The 20260-nt window shown below is 53.2% G+C and overlaps 1 protein-coding gene across 2 annotated transcripts in view; it reads right to left on the minus strand.

The window, feature by feature from the left end:
* SHROOM4 (shroom family member 4) overlaps positions 1 to 20260 on the minus strand; it is a 39315-nt gene that overhangs the window by 12760 nt on the left and 6295 nt on the right. Inside the window, exons 1-4 of one of the 2 annotated variants that reach the window (XM_080990312.1) lie at positions 12674 to 12859; positions 10189 to 10340; positions 5624 to 5758; positions 631 to 2749 (exon numbers count right to left, since the gene is read on the minus strand). In XM_080990312.1, the coding sequence (XP_080846438.1) occupies positions 631 to 2749; positions 5624 to 5758; positions 10189 to 10304 (2370 nt within the window). In that variant the 5' untranslated portion in view covers positions 10305 to 10340; positions 12674 to 12859. Of the gene's footprint in view, positions 1 to 630; positions 2750 to 5623; positions 5759 to 10188; positions 10341 to 12673; positions 12860 to 20260 lie in introns of those variants that run through there. The other variant, XM_080990311.1, reaches the window with a different exon arrangement.

The raw sequence follows: 20260 nt of genomic DNA on the forward strand, positions 1-20260 counted from the left end.
TCAACTAAAGCATACATATAGAATCATAGGGTTAGGGTTAGGGTAAAAGTACCACTCTATTCTGCCTTGGAGGGAAACCACCTAGAGACCCATGTCCAGTTCTGGGTGCCACAATTTAAGGATATTGACTAGCTGGAGAATGTGCAGAGGCAGGCAGCCAAGATGGTCAAGGGTCTGGAAACCAAGCCTGATGAGGAGCCTTTGAAGGAGCTGGGGATCTTTAGCTTGGAAAAGAGGAGGTATCTAGATCTTATCTTCTCCTGCTCGAGGAGAGGGCACTAACCTATGGCTTTAAGTTACAAGAAAGGAGATTGCAACTAAACTCCAGGAAGAACTTTCTGCCAGGAAGAGCCCTTTCATAGTGGAACAGATTCCCTTGGGAGATCTTTAAGGAGAGATTGGAAGGCCATCTGCTATGGATGCCTGAGTGGAGATTCCTGCCTTCCCAAAGGTTGGACTAGATTACCCTCAGAGTCCCTTCCAAATCATTCTATGATTCTATGACTTGTTCCTTGCACAGGAAGCCTTTTTGGGAGGCTGGCCAGTTCCAAGACCCTTGGATGAGCAGCACCTGACCCACATCCTCTCCCAGTCCTGCAACAGACCCCTCCCACACCCACACCCTCTTACCGCTAGAAAGGTCTTCCTCGCATGCCAGGGTCCCCCCTCCTCCAAGAACTTGGGCTGGGCTGGGCAGCAGCAGCAGCCGCGGCAGCGATTCCAGGCGTGCGAGTGGCAGTGGTGGGCCCAGTGGCCAGATGCTGCCGGCATGTTCCTGTGATGAGCTGCGGGGCACCGATCCCCATAGCAGCAAGCACAGCCTTCCCGGGCAGCACGTGAGCAGGGAAGGGGGCGCCAGTGATCACAGTCTTCCTCACACTGGGCCAATGGCTTGCAAAAGGCAGGCACCTCTGGAAGGAAGTCTTGGTAGGTGTGGGGTGGCGGGGGCTGCAGGAGCCTGTAGGGCTGGTCCACAGAGTGGCGGCGCTGGTCCCTGCGCTCGGAGCTGGCTGGCTGGAAGGAGTCCTGGTCCACCATCCTGGGGAGGGATACCCCCGCTGGCCTGTTGTTCTGGCAGCTGAAGCCCCCAGAGGACAGCGGCTTGCTTGTCTCCTCAAAGAACTTCCTCCGGTCGGCAAAAGGCAGGAGGCCGGAGTCCTCAGGGGGCGGCAAGGGGCTCCCAGAATCAGCCACCTGCTGGCTCTGATGGTGGGGCTGCAGCTTGCGCTCTGGTGACCACCTCCAGCGGCCCCCTTGACTTCCTCCAGGTGGAAGAGCTCCCTGGGGCTTCCTGGGGCTGGGGAAACCACTGTCTGCTGCAAAGACACTCAGCTCAGAGCCCCAGCGCCTGGGAAGTAGCGCTCTATGCTGGGTCAAGCCAGGAGGCCGGCCCTTGGGCATGGGAGGCGGAGGAGAGTGGGGCAGGGAAGGAGGGACAGGGGGGCTGCCGGGGGGCTCCCCTGCCTCCTGGTTGGACTCCCCCTCCTCCAACAGTGGAGTGGAGCCCTTCGCCTTTTGCAGCTGTGCTTTGCGCCACTGGATCTCATTCCGCAAGTTGGTGGCAAAGCGGTCGCTGCGCCGGCGCATATGGGCTGAGCGGTGCTGAGATGAGGCCCCCTTCCTGGTGCCCATGATGCTCCCTTCCTCCTCCTGCCGCACCTCTGCCGATGCCTCCATGCTGGGTGTCTCCTTCAGGCCTGTGCTGGCATCTCCAGTGGGCTGCAGATGCGGGGAGGATGCCAGTTCGACAGAGGCACTCCTGGGTCGCTCTGGCCCCATGTGGCAGCAGCTGCTTTCAGAACGGGGGCTTTGCGCCTTTCTGGGGGAGCCCTGACTCTGCTGGGCCCCTGGGTTGCTCCTTTGCTCCACGTGCAGCGGAGACACAGTCCAGTGAGAGCCCTCCTGGGGGCAGGAGACGTGCAGAGCCCGCAGCTGAGCCGCCAGCAGGTGTTCTGGGGCACTGTGACGATGGCTCAGTGCTCCAGCCCAGCGGGCCTTCCAGTGGGGCTGGCAGGCACCCTCAGGACTGCCTGGCTTGGTCACAAAGGGGTCCTGGCTGCCTGTGTGAGGCTTGCCCAAGGGGTGTTCCCCACTGCTCTGCTCACCCGGAAGGGAGTTGGCACTCTGGGCTTCCTTCTCCATGGGGGTGGGCTGGTCAGCATGAGAACTCAGCAAGTAGTAATGCTCTGTGGGTGACTCCTTGCCCAGCTCGGGGTCCCTGCCTCGCACAGAAAGGACCGTGTCCGAGGTCCAGCGGGCCTTGAGGTGAGGGGAGTCCTTCCGACGGCCTTCTGTGTTGGTTGGGGGCAGGTTACAGGCTCGCAGGCTGTCCTGCCTCACTGGCGGCTGGGGAGGGGTGGACACAACAGCTCTGGTAGAGCTGGGGAAGTGACTGTCCTGAAGGCAGGGGGCTGTCCTGGCACTAGGGGCAGGCCGGCTGGGCGAGGCGTGCAGGCCCACTGCTGCCACAGCTTCGCCACTGGTCTGCAGGTAACGGGGGTCTGGTGGGAGGCCTTCGGGGACACCGCCGTCCTCGGGCCGCAGGGCAGAGTCGGAGGCATTGGAGCTGGCCGAGAAGGAGCTGTAGGCAGAGTCCCGCTTGTTCTGGTACATGGTCTGGTCAATGGGAGAGAGGCTGCCCTCGTAGTATGTCTGGCCACCCTGGTCCAAGCTTTCCATGCTCCCAAGGGAGCTGCTCTTGTCTGTGCTGCAGTGGCGAGCGAGGGGGTTCCAGGGCAAGGGAAGATCACTGCAGGGAGAGGGGGGGATCCCTCATTAGGAGGTTGTAGACAAAAGTGCCTGTTGCCAGTAACCTTTCTTATTCATTTCTAAGAATATTTGCATACTGCTTCATTTATTTAATTATTAATTAAATATCACAGGGTGGTTCACAACATAAAATCACAAAATGGGAACACAAAATACATAACAAAAAACCACAACCGAAACCCTGTATTGAAATGAATCTAGAAAATTGGTTTACTCCAAAAGCACCTAGATCTGGTGTCTGACCACCCTCTCAAGAACCTTGCCCAAGAAGGGGACACTGGAAAGTAGCCAGTAGTTAGTTTTTTTCAACTCCAGGGAGGATTTCTTGGCTGAGAGGTTTCACCACTGCCTCCTTGAAGCGGGCAGGGACCACCTCCTCCTCTCGCAAGACGGTATTAACCACTTCCCTGGCCCAGCCAGCTGTCCCTCCCCTGCTAGTTTCTATCAGCCAGGAGGAGCAAGGGTCCGGAGCAAAAGCGAGTGCCCTGACCGATCCTAGCACCTTGTCCATGTCTTCGAGCCTTACTAACGGAAACTCATCCAACACAACAGGACTAGACTGTGCTCTGGACACCCCTCGAGATTCATCTGCTGTTAACAGTGGCGTCAAGATCCTGGCAGATGTAATCAGTTTTATCCAATGCTTTGCAACCAAATCACAGTGAATTACTATTGGATCCATCACCTCCTTTGTGTCAGACTGTAAGAGGCCCCATACTACCCAGAAAAGCTCTGCCAGACACCATAATGAGGATGCAATGGAAGCAGAAGAGTATGTCTTCTTTGCTGCCTTCACTGCCAGTAGGCGCTCACCAGTGTTCGACTGCAGTCTACTAGAGTTTTCCTCCACTCATGTTCCAGCCATCACCCAGGGAGGAAACAAACTGAGAAGGTGCTCAGGGGTGATTGTGTCAATGGGCCAAAAGTCATCCAGATGTTCCACAAGTCAGCCAGGGCTTTGATAGGAACATCAGTCATATCAGCCAGAAAGTCCCCCAGAGCTGTCTAATAGGTAAAGAAGGTAAAGGATCCCTGGATGGTTAAGTCCAGTCAAAGGCAACTATGGGGTTGCAGCACTCATCTCGCTTTCAGGCCGAGGAAGCTGGTGTTTGTCTGCAGACAGCTTTCCGGGTCATGTCGTAAACATGACTAAACTGCTTCTGGCACAATGGGACACCATGACGGAGAGCAGAGCGCACGGAAATGCCGTTTACCTTCCCGCCGGAGCGGTACTTATTTATCTACTTGCACTTTGACGTGCTTTTGAACTGCTAGGTTGGCAGGAGCAGGGACCGAGCAACAGGAGCTCACCCCGTTGTGGGGATTCGAACCGCCAGCCTTCTGATTGGCAAGCCCCAGAGGCTCAGTGGTTTAGACCACAGTGCCACCCACTCTCTCACCAGAGCTGTCTGGAAATATATTGGATCCATCAGCTTCCGAGGGCAGACCCTTCTCATAGGTCCACCACCTCTGCAGAGGGGGGAAGGTGCTGAAAGCCTAGACTTCAAAAAGGAAGTGATCTAACTATGACATGGGATGGATGTCAATGACACCCACTTTCAGATCACCCTCTTCCCGCCCAATGACATGTTGGGGCAGCCCCATGGTCGTCATGGCAACTATGAAGTCCCAAGTGACCGCAGGGCCAACTGTTTTGGTATGGATGTTGAAGTCCCCCAACACCGGCAGTCTAGGAGTCCTCAATACCATGCCTGAGCATGGGTGTGGTTTTTTGGCAAAATGTCTTCGGCAGGCCCTGACAGCACATCAGAAAATTCAGAAATGACAAAACCCAGCCTTTTGGCAACTTGTGCCCTCTTCCCCACTCCAGGCTGGAGGGTGTTGGCAGCCCTGCCCCTTTCACTCAGACAAGAGGCCTGCAACTCATTACCTCCTCCCTGCTAGCAGCCAGGACGGCTCCCAAACCACCTCCCTTCCTGAAGGGAGATGAGCTCAAACCAAACAAGCATCTGAGGCATTGGGGGGGGGGAGAGAAATGCCATGTCCCACAGCCGAGCAAGGATGATTGTGCCACAGGGCCCAGGATAGGTCTGGGAAGATGCCAGTCAGCCAGCAGCAACTCCAGAGCCCAACCCATGAGCAGGCGGTGGGTGGTTGTGGAGGTGGCAGCAGGGTAGTGCAACTAGTAAGGAGCAGTCAAACTCACACCCTACTCCTCCTCCTCCTCCTCCTGCTCTCTGTTCCCAGACAAGGACCAGCCCCCGCCTATTTGAGGATGATGGGAATTAGTTTTCCAGATGTCTCTGAACTACAAGTCATGGAATCATGGAATTGTAGAGTTGGAATGGACTCCTGAGGGTCATCCAATCCACCCCCTGCAAAGCAAGAATCTCAGCTCAAGCATCCATGACAGGTGGCCATAGGGCCCATCGCCCTTGACCACTGGCCATCCTGGCTGAGGCTACCAGGAGTTGGGGGCCAACAACTTTATCCTGAAAACTGCCCTGTGATCTTTGGACAAAGGATAGTGCGTCACATTCCAACCCTTCAATATTATAATTCCATGGTCAGCCCCCTGAGAGAAAGAGCCCTGGGTGCCCCCACCGCCCCCTGCTGCCATGGGGAGAGAGGTGCTGCCAAACCAGACAGATGCCCAAGCCCATCCTGTGGAATGCCCTCCCATCAGACATCAAGGGGATGAGTAATTATATGTCTTTTATGAGACATCTGAAGACAGCCCTGTATAGGGAAGCTTTTTAAGATCTAATGTTTTACTATGTTTTTATATATGCTGGAAGCCATCCAGTGTGGCTGAGACAACCCAATCAGATGGGTGGGGTACAAATAAATTATTATTATTATTATTATTATTATTAGTCAGGCAGCCACTCACCTGGGGTCGCAGCCTGAGTGCCAGGAGAGGTTGAAGGCATCGGCCGGGAAGTGCATGGTGGTGTCAGCCTCAGTCCGGACTTCGGAGAGCTTGGCCAGGTGCCATGAGTGGGGCCTGATGAGAGGCACAACCCTCCTGTGGAGCAGATCGAAGGGGGAGGAAATGAGCCAGAGGAAACAGCAGGCACACCTCCCCTCCTCCACCACAGGAGAAGCTCCTACTGGGAAGCCTCCTTAAGGGCCATCAGAAGGCCGGGCAGGCTACACACACACACACACACACACCACACACACACAGCATGAATAACCAGCTGCATGAATGTAAGATGGGGGACAACTGGCCGGCAAGTAGTACATGTGAAAAGGATCTAGGGGTCTTGGTGGATCACAAGCTGAACATGAGTGAAGCTTAACATGACCGATGCAGCAGCAATGAAAGCTAAGGCTCTTCCAGGCTGCATCTCCAGAAGTTGAGTGTCCAGGTCAAAGGAAGTCCTAGTCCCAATCTATTCTGCCTTGGTCAGACCCCACCTAGAGTCCAGTGTCCAGTTTTGGGCTCCACCACTTAAGAAGGATATGGACAAGCTGGAAGGTGTGCAGAGGACAATGGCCAAGAAGATCAAGGGTCTGGAAACAAAGCCTTATAAGGAGTGGTTGAAGGAGCTGGGTATGTTTAGCCTGGAAATGAGGAGACTGGGAGGAAATATGAGAGGAGATATTGCAAGGGCTTGTTTTCTTCTGCTCTGGAGGACGGGACCCGATCCCATGGATTTAGGAAGACCTTTCTGACAGTAAGAGTTGTTTGGCAGTGGAACAGACTCCCACGAGGTGGGGGGCTCACCTTCCTTGGAGGTTTTTAAGCAGAGGCTACATGGCCATGTGTCACGGATGCTTGGCTGGAGATTCCTGGGGTCCCTTCTGACTCTACAATTCTAGGATTCTAAGATACTCTTCTTTCTCTTTCTCTCTCTCTCTCTCTCTCTCTCTCTTCTTTCCCTCATCTCTTCTCCCCCACACCCAAAGCCATCTCAAGGCACAGCCCCCCCCCCCGCCAACTCACATGCAGCTTTGCAGAATTTATACAAAATGTGCTGTGAGGCGTGTCTGCAGGTTGGCCAGAATTAAGCAAGATCTCATTCTGGCAGGCAGCATGGGGGCGGGGGAGGGGGATGCCATGCAGAGATGGGGAGCTGGGAGCCTTTCTAGCTGCCACCCCCATGTAGCCCCCTGCAGAGCTATAGGTCAGGGATGGAGAGATTCCTATAACTTTGGAAGGGCTGCTTCTCAAGAGTATAATGGGTGTGGGAGGGAGAGGATGGTTCAGAAAGATGCCTAAGTGATGTTTCCTGTCTGTTGGAAGAGCCAATTTAATCAAAGAATTGTAGAGCTGGAAGGGACCCAAGGGTCATCTAGTCTAACCCCCTGCAATGCAGGAATCTCAGATAAAGCATCCCGGACAGATGTCCATCCAAGCTCTGCTTAAAAACCTCCAAGGAAGGAGAGCCCCCCCACACACACCTTCCATCCCACTCTCAAACAGCTCTTGCTGTCAGAAAGTTCCTCCTGATGTTTAGTTGGAATCTCCTTTCCTCTAAAGTGATGTAGCTCCTTTAAAAAACCCAAAAGACACAGCGGGAAGGTTGGGGAAGGAAGGAGTCATTCAGAGGGAGGAAGTCTTCCATGCTTTCACCCTTGTCTTATATAGCTGCAGCAGCCCCCCCCCCCCCTGTCCTCCCTTTTCACACATCCGACCTGGGAAGAGCTGAAGTTTGCAGCACACAAACCCTCAAGATCTCATTTTGGGGACAGGGTGGTGGTGACTCACCCTTGTTCAGCCACCAGAAAATGCCAGGATGGGAGCTTTCCCAAATGGAACATAGGTAGCCCCCATAGGCAGAGCCAGGGCTTGCCCAAGACATTTTGGCACCGGAGGCGAATAGAAAAATTGTATCCCCCGCTCCACACCAGGGAAGATCCGCGTCAGGAACAAGGTAGGAGGAAAAAAGATCAGGACCCCCGTGGATCCTGCCGCCTGAGCCCATGGCCTCAGCTGCCTTCATGGGAGGGCCAGCCCCTTCTCCCCCCATCCAGCTCAGCACCACCCAGACTGACCGGCAGCAATGGCTCTCCAGGGGTTCAGGTAGGAGCCTCTCCCAGCACTACCTGCAGATGCTGTGGGGTGCTGCCAGCTGAGCTGCCTCACCAGTGGGAGCCTGCAGACCCCAGAGCAAAGCAGCACAGCAGGCCCGGCAGCGAGGGTGTCTTCACCCACCCAGTCAGGGTAGGAGACAGTGAAGAGAGGATTCATCCCACCCCTTCTCCTCCAGACAAGGGACTCACCAGGCACGCCAGAAGGAGGTGGCAAATGGGATGGCCCCATGCACCCCAGGCACAGAACACTCACCTGTTCGTGGGCAGTGGGGAGACCTGTGCGAGTGTCCGGCAGGACAAAGGAGCGCCCCAGGACTCCAGCCCACACGCTGCTGGGAGCTGTGGGGAATAAGCAGCTGAGGGGCCGGGACATGCAAGCCATCCCTACTCAAGAGGGAGGGGCTTCTTACTGGGCAGGAGTTTCCTGCCGCCGCCCCCCTCCTGCACTCCCCAAGCCAGACGCCATTCCCATCCCCTTCCAGCCAGGAAGTGGTGAGGAAGTGATGTCCAGGGAGATAAGGGAGCACGTGGAGCAGGCAGTGGTCATGTTGGAGGCCCCAGATGATGCAAAGGAACAGCAAAAGGGCTTCCTGGCTCTGTGGAGCATTGGGAATCTAGGAAAAAGGTCAGCTTGGGGAAGAAAACATCTGTCCGCCCATCAGGCCCTCATGCAGGCAGGCCCAACTTTGAGGCAAGGTGAGGGGGCCACCTCAGGTGGCAAGATAGCAAGGACAGAAGATGTGGATCTTTCTTCCCTCCTTGTTCCTGAGCTAGCTCTTCACCCACCCCTTATTCCCTGGTGGGGAGGAGGGGATCCTTTTGTCTTAGAGGTGAGGAGCTCTCCTGCCCCGCCCCCCCACTGTGCCCCACAAGATGAGACAGTCCACTCTAGCCTGGCTGCAGGGGGAATCCCAGGACTCCTCTGGCTGAAACAGCTGCAGGCCTCCTTGTCCTGCCTTCGCCTCCACTCACCCCACGCAGGAAGCAGTAGTGACAGAGGGCAGGAAAAGTGAGGTCATCAGCCTCGGGAGGAAGATATACTGCTCTATTCTGCCTTGGTCAGACCACACCGGGAGTCCTGTGTCCAGTTCCAGTGGCCGCAATTTGAAAAGGATATTGGCAGGCAGCCAAAAAGGTTAATGCTCTTCTAGGCTGCATCAACAGAAGTCGAGTGTCCAAATCATAAGACCACTCTATTTTCCCTTGGTCAGAGCATACCTGGGGTCCTGTGTCCAGTTTTGGCACACTAATACTGTGTCAAGGTCTGACACCAGAGTTTAAAAAGGATATTGGCAGGTGTGCGGAGGAGGGCCACCAAGATTATGAATTTCTAAAGAGCTGTCACATGGAAGATGAAGTAAGCTTGCTTTCTGCGTTAAATAGGTTTTCACAGAGAAAAACATGCGCCTCTTAAACTAGTTAAGAGAGAGGGAAGATAGGGAAAAGGAAGATCTATATCAGGAACAATAGGGGAAAGAAAGATCAACATTGGGATTTGCTGTTCTAGTGGATCCTGCCGCCTGAGGCAGTTGCCTCACCTTGCCTCACGAGTGGGCCAGCCCTGGCTGGCCCCATAAAAGAAACCCAAGGGTTTAATGATTCCTTAAATCATTATGTAAAAAGATTACAACTCCTAAAAAAATTGTTGGTGTTTGATGGGGGATGGAGGGAATGAAATCTAGGCTGCTTTGGACCAGTCCTATGGAACTCCAGTTGCAGAAGCAGGTGTGAGAGAGGGGTGTGTGATTTTAAGGGCACAGCCACACTTATTTTCATAGTCAAAGAAATGTTTTTATTGGCACAGGTCCGCATTTTCCTAGTTCATGCTGAGCTCTTTTTTCTTTTTCTGCCCCTCCACTGTCCCCAAAAAAACCTGCTCTTTAACGCAGAATTGCAATTTGGATTTTGTGCTGATTGCATTTGCTCTGATTCAGCCACAAACAGCGAGTTTTCAGGGGGAAAGCACTGTAGCAGAAAACCTCCAAGAACTCGGACAGGGAGCTTAGAAACGCTGCACAAAAGTCTGGATGAGCCCTAAGAAACAAGGCGCCCTGTCATCCACCCTGTTGTTTGTCTGTCGCTAGGCTGGCTGCAAATAAGAGGTGCAGGTCCTAATTCCTGCCACTGGAGGGCAGCAGCAAGTTGGTCAAAGGAGCCCCACATCTGACAAGGAAGCACCAAATCAGATAAGGATCCCTGTCAACTAGCCTCTTCGGGTGCGCATTTCTCAAGCCCCCCTAAGGAGCACCATCAGCACCTGCAGGTCTTCTAATGGAATCACGGTTAGAAGGGACCCCCAAGGATCATCTAGTCCAACTCCCTGCAAGGCAGGAATCTCTACTCAACTTTAACAAGGGAGGAAGAGGAGAAGGGCAACAGAATGTGAGGCCAAAGGGAGACCCATGAAGCTCTCACCTCCGGAGGATCATCTTGAGGGTGCGGTAGGAGCCCTTGATGAGGATGAGGGCCTCCTGCCGAGAACCATACAAGGGCGTCCCGTTGATGTTCACCAGCTCGTCCCCAGGAAACATATTCTGCGACAAGGATGCCTTCCCGCCATCCTCTACCTGTGAAGAGACACGGCCGTAAGCATCAGTGCAGGCAGGCAGGGGCTGATTTAAAGCTGCAAGCCCAACTGGGATACAGACTCCCAGACACTTGTCCCAGGGGCTACCCAGAACGGTTCACAGTGCAAGAAATAAGTCATAAAACCCTAGACTCCTAGACTTGGAAGGGATTGTGAGGGAAAGGAATCTCAACACAATCCTCCCTGGCAGATGCCATTCAACCTCTGCTTAAAAACCTCCGGTTAAGGAGTGTCCACTACCTCCTGAAGGAGTCCATTCCACTGTCAAACAGCTCTTGCCATCAGAACATTCTTCCCAATGTTTAGTTGGAATCTCCTTTCTTTTGCTTGAAGCCATTGTTTCAAGTCCTACCCTCCAGAGCAGGAGAAAACAAGCTAGTTCCATCTTCCATGTGACAACCCTTGAGATATTTGAAGATGGCTATCATATCTCCTCTCAATCTCCTCTTTCTTTCAGGCTAAACATACCCAACTGTTCCTTATAAGGCTTGGTTTCCTGACCCTTGATCATTTTGGTTGCCCTCCTCTGCACACCTTCCAGCTTGTCAATATCCTTCTTAAATTGTGTTGCCCAGAATTGGACACACAGTATGCCAGGTGTGGTCTGGCCAAGGCAGAATAGAATGGTACTGCAAATTCCCTTGATCTGGACACAAGAATAGCATTAGCTTCTGTTGCTGCTGCATCACACTTTTGACTCACGTTAAGCATTTGGTCCACAAAGACCCCCTAGATCCTTTTCACGTGTACTACTGGCAAGCCTGGTGTCCCCCATCTTATATTTGTACAACTGCTTATTTCTGCCTAATTATTCCCACTTGGGAGCTGATTCAAATGTGCAAGCCTGCCTGGAGCGAGCCAGCAGTAAATGACACTGTGCAAGTTGGAATTAACTCTTTACTAGCAAAAACAAGATCTGCACAGGAATGCCAGGCCTAATGAGCACAGCAACTCATCTCTAACAGGTCTTGCCTCCATGAAGCAGTTGCTGAGACTGAAGGTTCCCGCCTCCCCAAAGCTGCCTAAGTCCCCTCCTCTCCAGGGTTTCCCCCAAGCAATCTGAGACTGTGTCTGCGCCTGTGTGAAGCTGACTTCTCCACCCTCTTCATGCCTTTCCTGGTTCTGGGAGACCAGGGGGAGGGGAGCTTGTCACAGCAGGAGAAAACACTTGTGACTCTTCACCAGTCTTACTCACCTCTTCTTCTTGGCCTCTCTCCTCCCTCCCTCCCTCCCTCCTGCTTCAGCTTCTGGACTTGTCTCTGCTACAGGCACTCCCTACTCTCTAAGCCCCCTCTTCAGCTTCCAAGGCCTCCTCCTCCCAGGTTTCTCCCTCTGACTGCTCATTTTCACGCCACCACCAATCCCCTGGCTCTGAGCCTCCCTCCCTTGGGGGTTCCCCAGCTGGTTCCCTGCACCGTTCCTCTTCGTCCAACCAGTCCATGATAAAGCCTAGCTGGGATCCAGCCTCCTGGGCACTTGCCACAGGGGCTGGTCAGGCAATTCACACACACCAAACTGGGCCAGCTTCCCCAAAGGGCTCACTGTGCGAGGAATAAGTCCTTCCCTTTAGCCCAAGCACTTGTGTGAAGAGCCACACAAACCTCAGAAATGAGGCTGGGGCAAATTCCAGCTGCAAAATTGTTTCACCAGGCAGAGTTAGAAGGGTTATACAGAGAGAGAACGCTCCCCCCAACCTTCTAACACTTCCTTTAAACAGTAATTTGAGGACAGGTTTTGAGGATTCGAAGTAGCAAGGCAACCAGGGCTGGCCCACCCATGAGGCCATGTGACACAACTGCCTTGGGCGGCAAGATCCACAGAGGCAGTGGGTCCCAATGTCGATTTATAGTTCCCCTTTGTTCCTGATGCAGATCTTCGCTCACCCCTCTTCCCTGGCGCAGAGGAGAGGGCACCATTTTGGGGTTTGCCTCAAGTGGTAAAATCACTGGGCTGGCCCTGAGAGCAACAACAAGCAACAGGTCACAATCCTTGCAGCTGTCTGCTCAGCCCTTTCTTCAAACAGTGCAGACAGCGGCATCTACACCCACTCAGACGGCAGCAGGGCCCCAAACCCTTCCATTTGGGGCAAAGCATTCATACAGTGTTGCCCCTCTTTGCTAAGTTCCCCACAGCCACAGGGTCCTCTTCATTCCTAAAAACAGGCCCCCACCAAGAAGCCCTGCAGCAGTCCCATCTTACAGCCAGGGAGAGCAACACACCCATTGACCCCCACGAGCATCACCCCACCATTTGCACTTCAGCTCACCTGGACTTTGCCCTCTTCCCTCCACTTGCCTCCCTGCTTCCACTCACCCTCAAAGCCCCAGCAAGGGAGCAGGATGCGAACGGGTGTGAAAGAGGCGTCCTGGGGAAGGCTGGCCGACTGCAGAACTAAGAGGGACCCCCATAGCCAGGCTGTCCTCCTGCCATGGTGCGCTCTCTCACCTCCTCTGGACCAAAGACCCCCAAGCCAGGCAGCTCTGCCCAGGAGAAGCTCCAGGGCCAAGCTGGGACAGAGGGGCTGGGCTGGGCTGCCCTTCCCTGCCAGAGTCACATGAGCCCAAGAGCAACTTCAGGGAGCTCCCCCAGCTGTTTCCCTGGATGAGACAAGGGCCCTTTGTGCTGCTCAAATGCCAGCAGGACGGTCCAGAACCCACAGAGCCCTTGCACAGCGGCCGGCGAAGGGCTCTGTCCATGCCAAGGCCATGCCTGGCAGCCTGCGCCAGGGATAACGGTGGAGGGAGTGGGTGGCAGGCTGCAGGCATGCGTAAGTGGCAAGGGGGGGCTGATGCCATCACACCCTCCCCCAAACAAAGAACAGAGCCCATTGCACTTTGTTCTAGCGGTTCAGCTGCCAATGTGCAGGTTTGGGCAGGTGGCCTAGTCCATTGAAGGGATGGAGGCACTTTGAGGAAAGAAGAGCCAAGCTCCTCTTAGGAGTCTCCACCTGCGGGGAGGAGAGGGGCTGCCCTGTGTTCCAGGCTGTGGTCTCCCTCCAGCAATAAGGCGAACATGATGGCTGTTGAAAGCAGTAAATGCCTCAGAATTGCTGGGAATCACAAGTGGGAAGAGGTCTGCTGTGGAGTTCAGGACCTCCTCGTGGCATTCCCAGAAGAGGGACCTGGTTAGCCACCATGAGAACAGGATGCCGGTTGACAGAAGTGGGCCTTTGAGCCTGATCCAGCTACACAGATGAGCCTCTGGGCCTGATCCGGCTACAGGGCTGCTCCTCTCAAGCCCTGTTCTCTGTAGAGAGGGCCACTACCCAAGGCAAGCGCTTCTCTTTCTCCTTGCACAGTGCAGTGGGCAAGGCCTGGGGGAGAAGCCACCGCCCTTTCTCTGCTGGCCTTCTTCTGTGCCCGCTGGGCTCCCTCAGGGATCTGGCAGAAGTGAGAGTCCCAAGGTGAGGTGGCTGCCTCAGGTGGCAGGATCCAGAAACAAACACAAGATGGAGAGTTTGTTGCAAATTGGTATGTATGTCAGGTCCCTTTTTGAGAACCCCAAACCTCAGGAGCTAGAAATGGCAGGACAGCCCCACCTCAGTTCCTAAGCAAATCAGGAAAGGATGCCAGCACAGGATGTTAATACTTAACCACTAAGGCACAGAATGGATCGACTCCCTAAGCCAGAGCTACCACTCCCATCACCTTTGACCGCTGACCACACTGGATGGGTCTGATTGAAGATGGAGCCCCACAAAAGCTCCCCACCACTGCCTTAAGAGAAGGCATACCTTGTCCATGAACAGCTCAGAGGATGCAGCAAAAAAGCTAATGGTATTCTAGGCTGCATCAACAGAAGTGACAACCATTTAGATATCTGAATATGGCTCTCATATCTCTCCTCTTCTCCAGCCAAACATCCCAACCGCCCTCCTCATAAGGTTTGATTGGTCTCCAGACCCTTGAACAGCTTGGTCACCTTCCTCTGCACACATTCCAGCTTGTGAATATCTCTCTTAAATTGTGGCGCCCAGAACTGGACACAGTATTCCAGGTGGGGTCTGACCAAGGCAGAATAGAGTGGTACTATTGCTTCCCTTGACCTGGACACTAGACTTCTGTTGACACAGCCTAGAAGAGCATTTGCCTTTTTAGCTGCTGCATCAAAAGGTAATACTGTTCTTGGTTGCATCAAGTCTTCCTGAAGGAGCTCACAGAAGTTTTCTATTTCCACCTTCCACCAGGCAAACCAGGAGACTTCAGGTCAGGCCTGGAGGTCTCAGAAGCCTAGGCCCCTGGAAGCTGTTCTACCCATCTGAATGCATTCAAATTCAGAAGATCTGGAGGGCATCTCATTCTAGAATCATCTAGAATAAAAGAAACAAACTGCTTTCAGCCAATGTGTGCTGGTCTTCTCAATTTTATTTTTAAAATAGAAACGCCAAATACTTTTAATGGCATACTCAGCTAGACATGTTGACTTTTTTTTCGGGTGGGGTCCACCACCTATCCTTTTTGCAAGAATTTAGACTGGAACTGATGACTGTTTCTTAACCAGGCGGCTTCTGCTCTGCCTTCCGAGACTGTAAGAGCTTTGTTTGAGAGGAGGAGTGGGAGGGGAAACGGATATGAAATCCCGTTTAGCTGCTGGGTTACTGTTCCACATTTTGAAGCAAGCCCCGGTAGCTGGGAAAACCAGCTCTGCAAATAAAGGCCAGAAAAAGTTCCTAGCCTGCAAGGACAGGGCACACTCTCCCTACTCTGTGTCCAGTTGGCTAACAGAAGTCTCACATCTCCAAGATGTGAGATCTCCAAGGCCCTTGTGGTCTCTTCCAACTCTATGATGCTATGATTCTAAGAGGAAAGTTTCAGGACATGATGTGAAGAGGCAGGCAAGGCCCTCAAGAGCCATGCAAATAGATCCCCTTCCCAGGCAAACAGCAACAGGAATCCACGCCCTCCCAGAAAAAGCTGGGGCAGCCTATCCATGAGACAAGGTGAAGCCTTGCGTGGCAGATACACCTCCCGCCACTGCATTACTGCCAGCCCTGCTGGGGCTTTTCCTGTCCCACTGCGACAGTGCAACTGGCCTCACAGGGATCTGTTTCTCAGTGACTGGGAGCAGAGGTGCAGCAGGGTGTGGAGGGAAACAGGGAGGCATTTCCATCTGCCCTCCCACTGCTGCCAGACTGCTGTCCCCTCCCTCAGGAGCACAATTAGGCACACAACCAGGAGTAACCAGCTGCACAAATATAAAATGACGGGCACTTGGCTTGCCAGCAGTACAGGTAAAAAGGATATAGCACAAGTCAACAATAAGATGAAGCAGCAAAAAACAAAAGACAAAAAGCTAATGCAATTCTAGGTTGCATTAGCAGAACTCAAGAGAAGTAATAATCCCGCTCTATTCTGCCTTGGTCAGACCACACAGAGGAGGGCAACCAAGATGATCAGGGGTCTGGAAACCAAGCCTTATGAGGAACAGTTGAAGGAGCTGGGTATGTTTAACCTGGATAAGATGAGACTGGGAGGAGATATGATATCCATCCTCAAATATCTTAAGGGCTGTCACATGGAGGAGGGAGCAATCATCTTTTCTCCTACTCTGGAGGGGAGGACCCAGTGTTAGAAATTTGTCAGGTACCAAGTGTGTTTTGTGACTGGTGTGGATCCAACTGCAAGCAGGTGGAGAATTCTGGATGCCGGGTTTGTGATTGACTTCTCCACCTGGCTGCTCCCTCCAGCTTTCTTAACCAGGTAAAAGGAAGAGCTTATTTACTGCATTCATATCCCACCTTTTTCTCCAAGGAGTACATGGAGGAGCCAAGCCCATGTCTTCAGGTTACAAGGAAGGAGATTCCACCTTTCCACATCTAGAAGAACTTTCTGAGAGTAAGAGCACTGTGACAGTGGAAAATATTCACTCAGAAGGTTGTGGACTGTCCTTCCTTGGAGGTTTTTAAGCAGAGGTTGGATGGCCATCTGTCCTGGATGCTTTAGCTGAGTTTCCTGCCTTACAGGGGGTTGGAATCGATGAGCCTTGGCGTCCCTTCCAACTCAAGATTCTATTATTCTATGACCAGCACATTCTCCACGAAGGCCACTGGAACCAAAAAAGAAAACACAGCGCTCTCCGGATGCTGTACCTTCCTTTATTTGGGGAATAAAGTACATATGGGGAAGACAGATAGGCAGTGTGTCCTTGACACTGCACCTCCTGCATGCCTGTGCTCTTTCCTCAGCTCCCAGCTGGAGCTCCTCAAGAGCCCAGAAGCAGCTGCAATGGAGGAGGAGGAGGAGAGGAACAGCCAGCCTGGACTGCAGAAGGCTCGGGATGTGGCAGCGGCGGCTCTTTTAAGCTCTGGCCAAGCCTGCCTCAGCCAGGCGGATCATTCCCAGCTGTGTCCCAGAGGCCCTGGAAGCTCTCCCACAATGGCTAGTTTCTGGGCTGCAACATAAACTACGGAACTCACTTCTGTAGGCGGCTTCACAAAAGGACTTGGCAAATTAATGGAGGGCTATCGGCAGCTACTAGCCATGATGACAATGTCTCTGAGTAAGAGCTGCTGGGAATTGCAGGTGGGCAGAGTGCTGTTGCCATCTGGTCTTTCTTGCTCGCTTCCCATTGGGGCACCAGGGTGGCCTCTGTGAGAACAGGATGCCAGACTAGATGGGGCCCTTGGGCCTGATCCTGCAGCAAGGCTCTTCTTCCATTCCTATGCAGCTGTGGAAGGCTCACTCAAAGTTCAGGGAGCGCCTACACCCCAGAAGTGGGCACCCCAGTACTTCCTATGCTGGGCGGCCCTCAGCAAATGAGAGCCAGAGTGTTACAGCAGTTAGAGTGCTGAACTAAGACCTAAGAGTCCAGGGTTTCTAGTTCCTGCTCAGCCATGAAGCTCACCAGCTGGTCTCGGACCTACTTTTGTCTTCTCTCAGCCTTGCCTACCTCGCAGGGTAGTTGTGAGGATAAAACAGGAAAGAGAAGAACCACGGACACAACCTGGAGCTTTTTGTAGGAACGAAGGTGGGACAGAAACATAATAAAAATTTAAAAGTGAGCCAAGGTGCAGATATGCTCCCTGGAGGTGGAACGTTTGTGTCACACACACACACACACACACACCCCCCTTTGTGCCATTCTCCAGCCTGGCATGCAACAAACATTGCCACTGTGTCTGGCACAGCTCCAGCCAAACCCAACTTCTGGCCAAAGAAAAGCCAACACCTTTCATCCTCCTCTGCAGAAACAGGCAGGTCCTTCAAAAGTCTCATGGGCAGCCTTGGGGTGGCCTTGGGGCTTGCTCTGCTCCACCGCCAATCAGAAAGAGAGAATGTGGTCCTTTGCATGGCAATTAAGGCTTCTCTCCATGGCAACAACCAAAGTGTCCCATTGCGCCAGAACATCACAAGACACTCAACATGCACAGGGACAGTGCAAGGCCCTGTGGCTAAAAGGGCTCATCCAGACTTCATTTTATCCCATACTTCTTGGCACAGGTCTGGGCTTTAGAATTGCCTGTCCAAGCAGGCAAGAACCCACTTCACAACTGAATTGGAGAAAGCGGCAATCTGCAGAAAACCCATTTGTCCAGATTCAGTGTGAAAGAATGAGTTCTTGGAGGGAAAGTGCCTGGACATAAGAAAAACCGCTTGGAACTCAGACACAGCACTTCAAAGCATGGGCCTGTGTCTACAAAGCATGGGGTAAAAACAGGATCATAGAATCATAGAACTGTTGAGTTGGAAGAGACCCCAAGGGGCCCAACCCCCTGCAATGCAGGAATCTCAGCTAAAGCATCCCCGACAGATGGCCATCCAACCTCTGCTTAAAAACCTCCAAGGAAGGACAGTCCACAATCTCCCAAGGAAGCCCATTCCACTGTAGGGGATAGGATGGGACACTGGTAGTGCTGTGGTCTAAACTACCAAGCCTCTTGGGCTTGCCGATCGGAAGGTTGGCAGTTCGAATCCACTTAACAAAGGTGAGCCCCAGTTGCTCTGTCCCAGCTCCTGCCAGCCTAACACTTTGAAAGTCTACCAGTCTACCAGTGCAAGTAGATAAATAGATACTGCTGTGGAAGGGAAATGGCATTTCCATGCACTCTGGCTTCCATCACAGTGTCCCATTGCGCCAGAAGCGGTTTGGTCATGCTGGCCACATGACCCAGAAAACTGTCTGTGGACAAAGGCTGGCTCCCTCAGCCTGAAATGCGAGATGAGCGTGGCACCCCAGAGTCAAGTTTGACTATGTCTACTGTCCAGGGATCCTTTACCTTTTATCTTTACCTATCTCCAGTGCCAACAGAGAAGGGGATTATTAATCAAAGAAGAACCTTCGGACAAAAGAGGGCTCCACTTCTACCAAAAGCCACAGAATACAGGCCAGGCAATAGAAAGCACAGTGCATAGTTAAATTGTGGGTTTCACTCCCAAAACAAGTAGGGATGTCCACCAACTTCACTCAGGATGCGCCTAGCAGTGGCTGCCAGCTAACCACAATGGCTCTGCTCTACACCCATTGCCAGTTTCTGTGATTTGCAAGTGTGGAGAGTTGCTGTTGCGCTCAGACCCTGGTTGGCGGCCTCCCAGGAGAAGTATTTGGCTGGCTACTGTGAGAACAGGATGTTGGGCTAGACAGGCCCACGTTGACCTGATCCATCACAGCTCTTCCTGCATTCTTATCCATGGAGGAGTGATGGATTGCAATGAGATAACGATGAGTTGGCCAGCAGCAAGTCACGTTCAAAGCCAGGCAGGAGAGACAGAGAGAGACAGAGCAACTCTCAGCAACAGAGGGAGAAGACGGCATCTGTTGACATCTCTGCCCAAAGCCAGACAAGCATCCAAGGCAGGGGGAGAAGGCAGCTCCTTTACCCATCAGGCAGCTATGCCAAGGGGAAAGGGCATGAGACACAGTGGGCTCTCAGCCAACAGATCCCTACCGGCAGACATAGATGGCTGCACCCTGTGACCAGGACCTCCCATCCCTCAAATCTTAAATAAATTCCCCAGACATGAACACATTTAATTTACATCATTCAACACTGGTTTCAAAGTGTTGCAGACATCAAGGGAGGCATGCCCTGGACCCCAGGGCTAGCCCCAGAGATTTTGGCACCTGAGGCAGACTCCAAAATAGCACCCCTCCCTACCAGGCAAGAAGGGGTAAGGGAAGATTTACATCAGGAACAAGGGAGAAAGATTGACATCTTCTACCATGGTGGATCCTGCTGCCTAAGGCAGTTGCCTCACCTTGCCTCATGGGTGAGTTGGCTCTGTCTGGGCCTTTTCAGGTCACGGTGGGGAGGAAGGCCATAACCCGACCAGGGTGCTGCTAATAAGCCTCTTCCAGGAAGGCGGAAGGCGTCCACAAGCCTTAAGAACATAAGAAGAGCCTGCTGGATCAGGCCCAAGGGAACCCATCCAGTCCAGCCTCCTGTTCTCACAGCGGCCAGCCAGATGCCCCAGTGGGAAACCTGCCAGCAGGACCTGAGCATGAGAGCAACTCTCCCCTCTGCAGCCTCTAGCAACTGGCATTTGGAAACACCGCTGCCTCTGACCATTGGTTGCCATTGTACAGCTTCTGCTGCCGCATTCCTGCTATTCCACACTTTGCTGCAAACCCAGAATATGACAACAGATGTCCCCCCTCAGGAAACAGCTGCTGGCTTGCAGCTGGATGAAGCCCACAGACATCATGCTGTGGGAGGAAAGGCTGCCTCCGCCTCCTCCCCACATTCTGGACCATGCCCCTTCTTGGCAGCTGCTGCCTTTCACTCCAGAGAGTGCCCTTGGAGGCAGCGGCACAGACCAACCCTCTTTCACAGCCTCCCCATCCAGGGGCCTTCCAGGTGTTTGGACTACAACTCCCACCAGCCCCAGCCATCGCTGGCATGTGCTGATGAGCTGCGGTCCTAGGTTGGGGAAGGCTGGTCTACTCTAGGATATTGTAGGGAAG

This window comes from Podarcis pityusensis (assembly GCF_964106645.2).
Source record: "Podarcis pityusensis genome assembly, chromosome: Z".
Lineage (NCBI taxonomy): Eukaryota > Metazoa > Chordata > Lepidosauria > Squamata > Lacertidae > Podarcis > Podarcis pityusensis.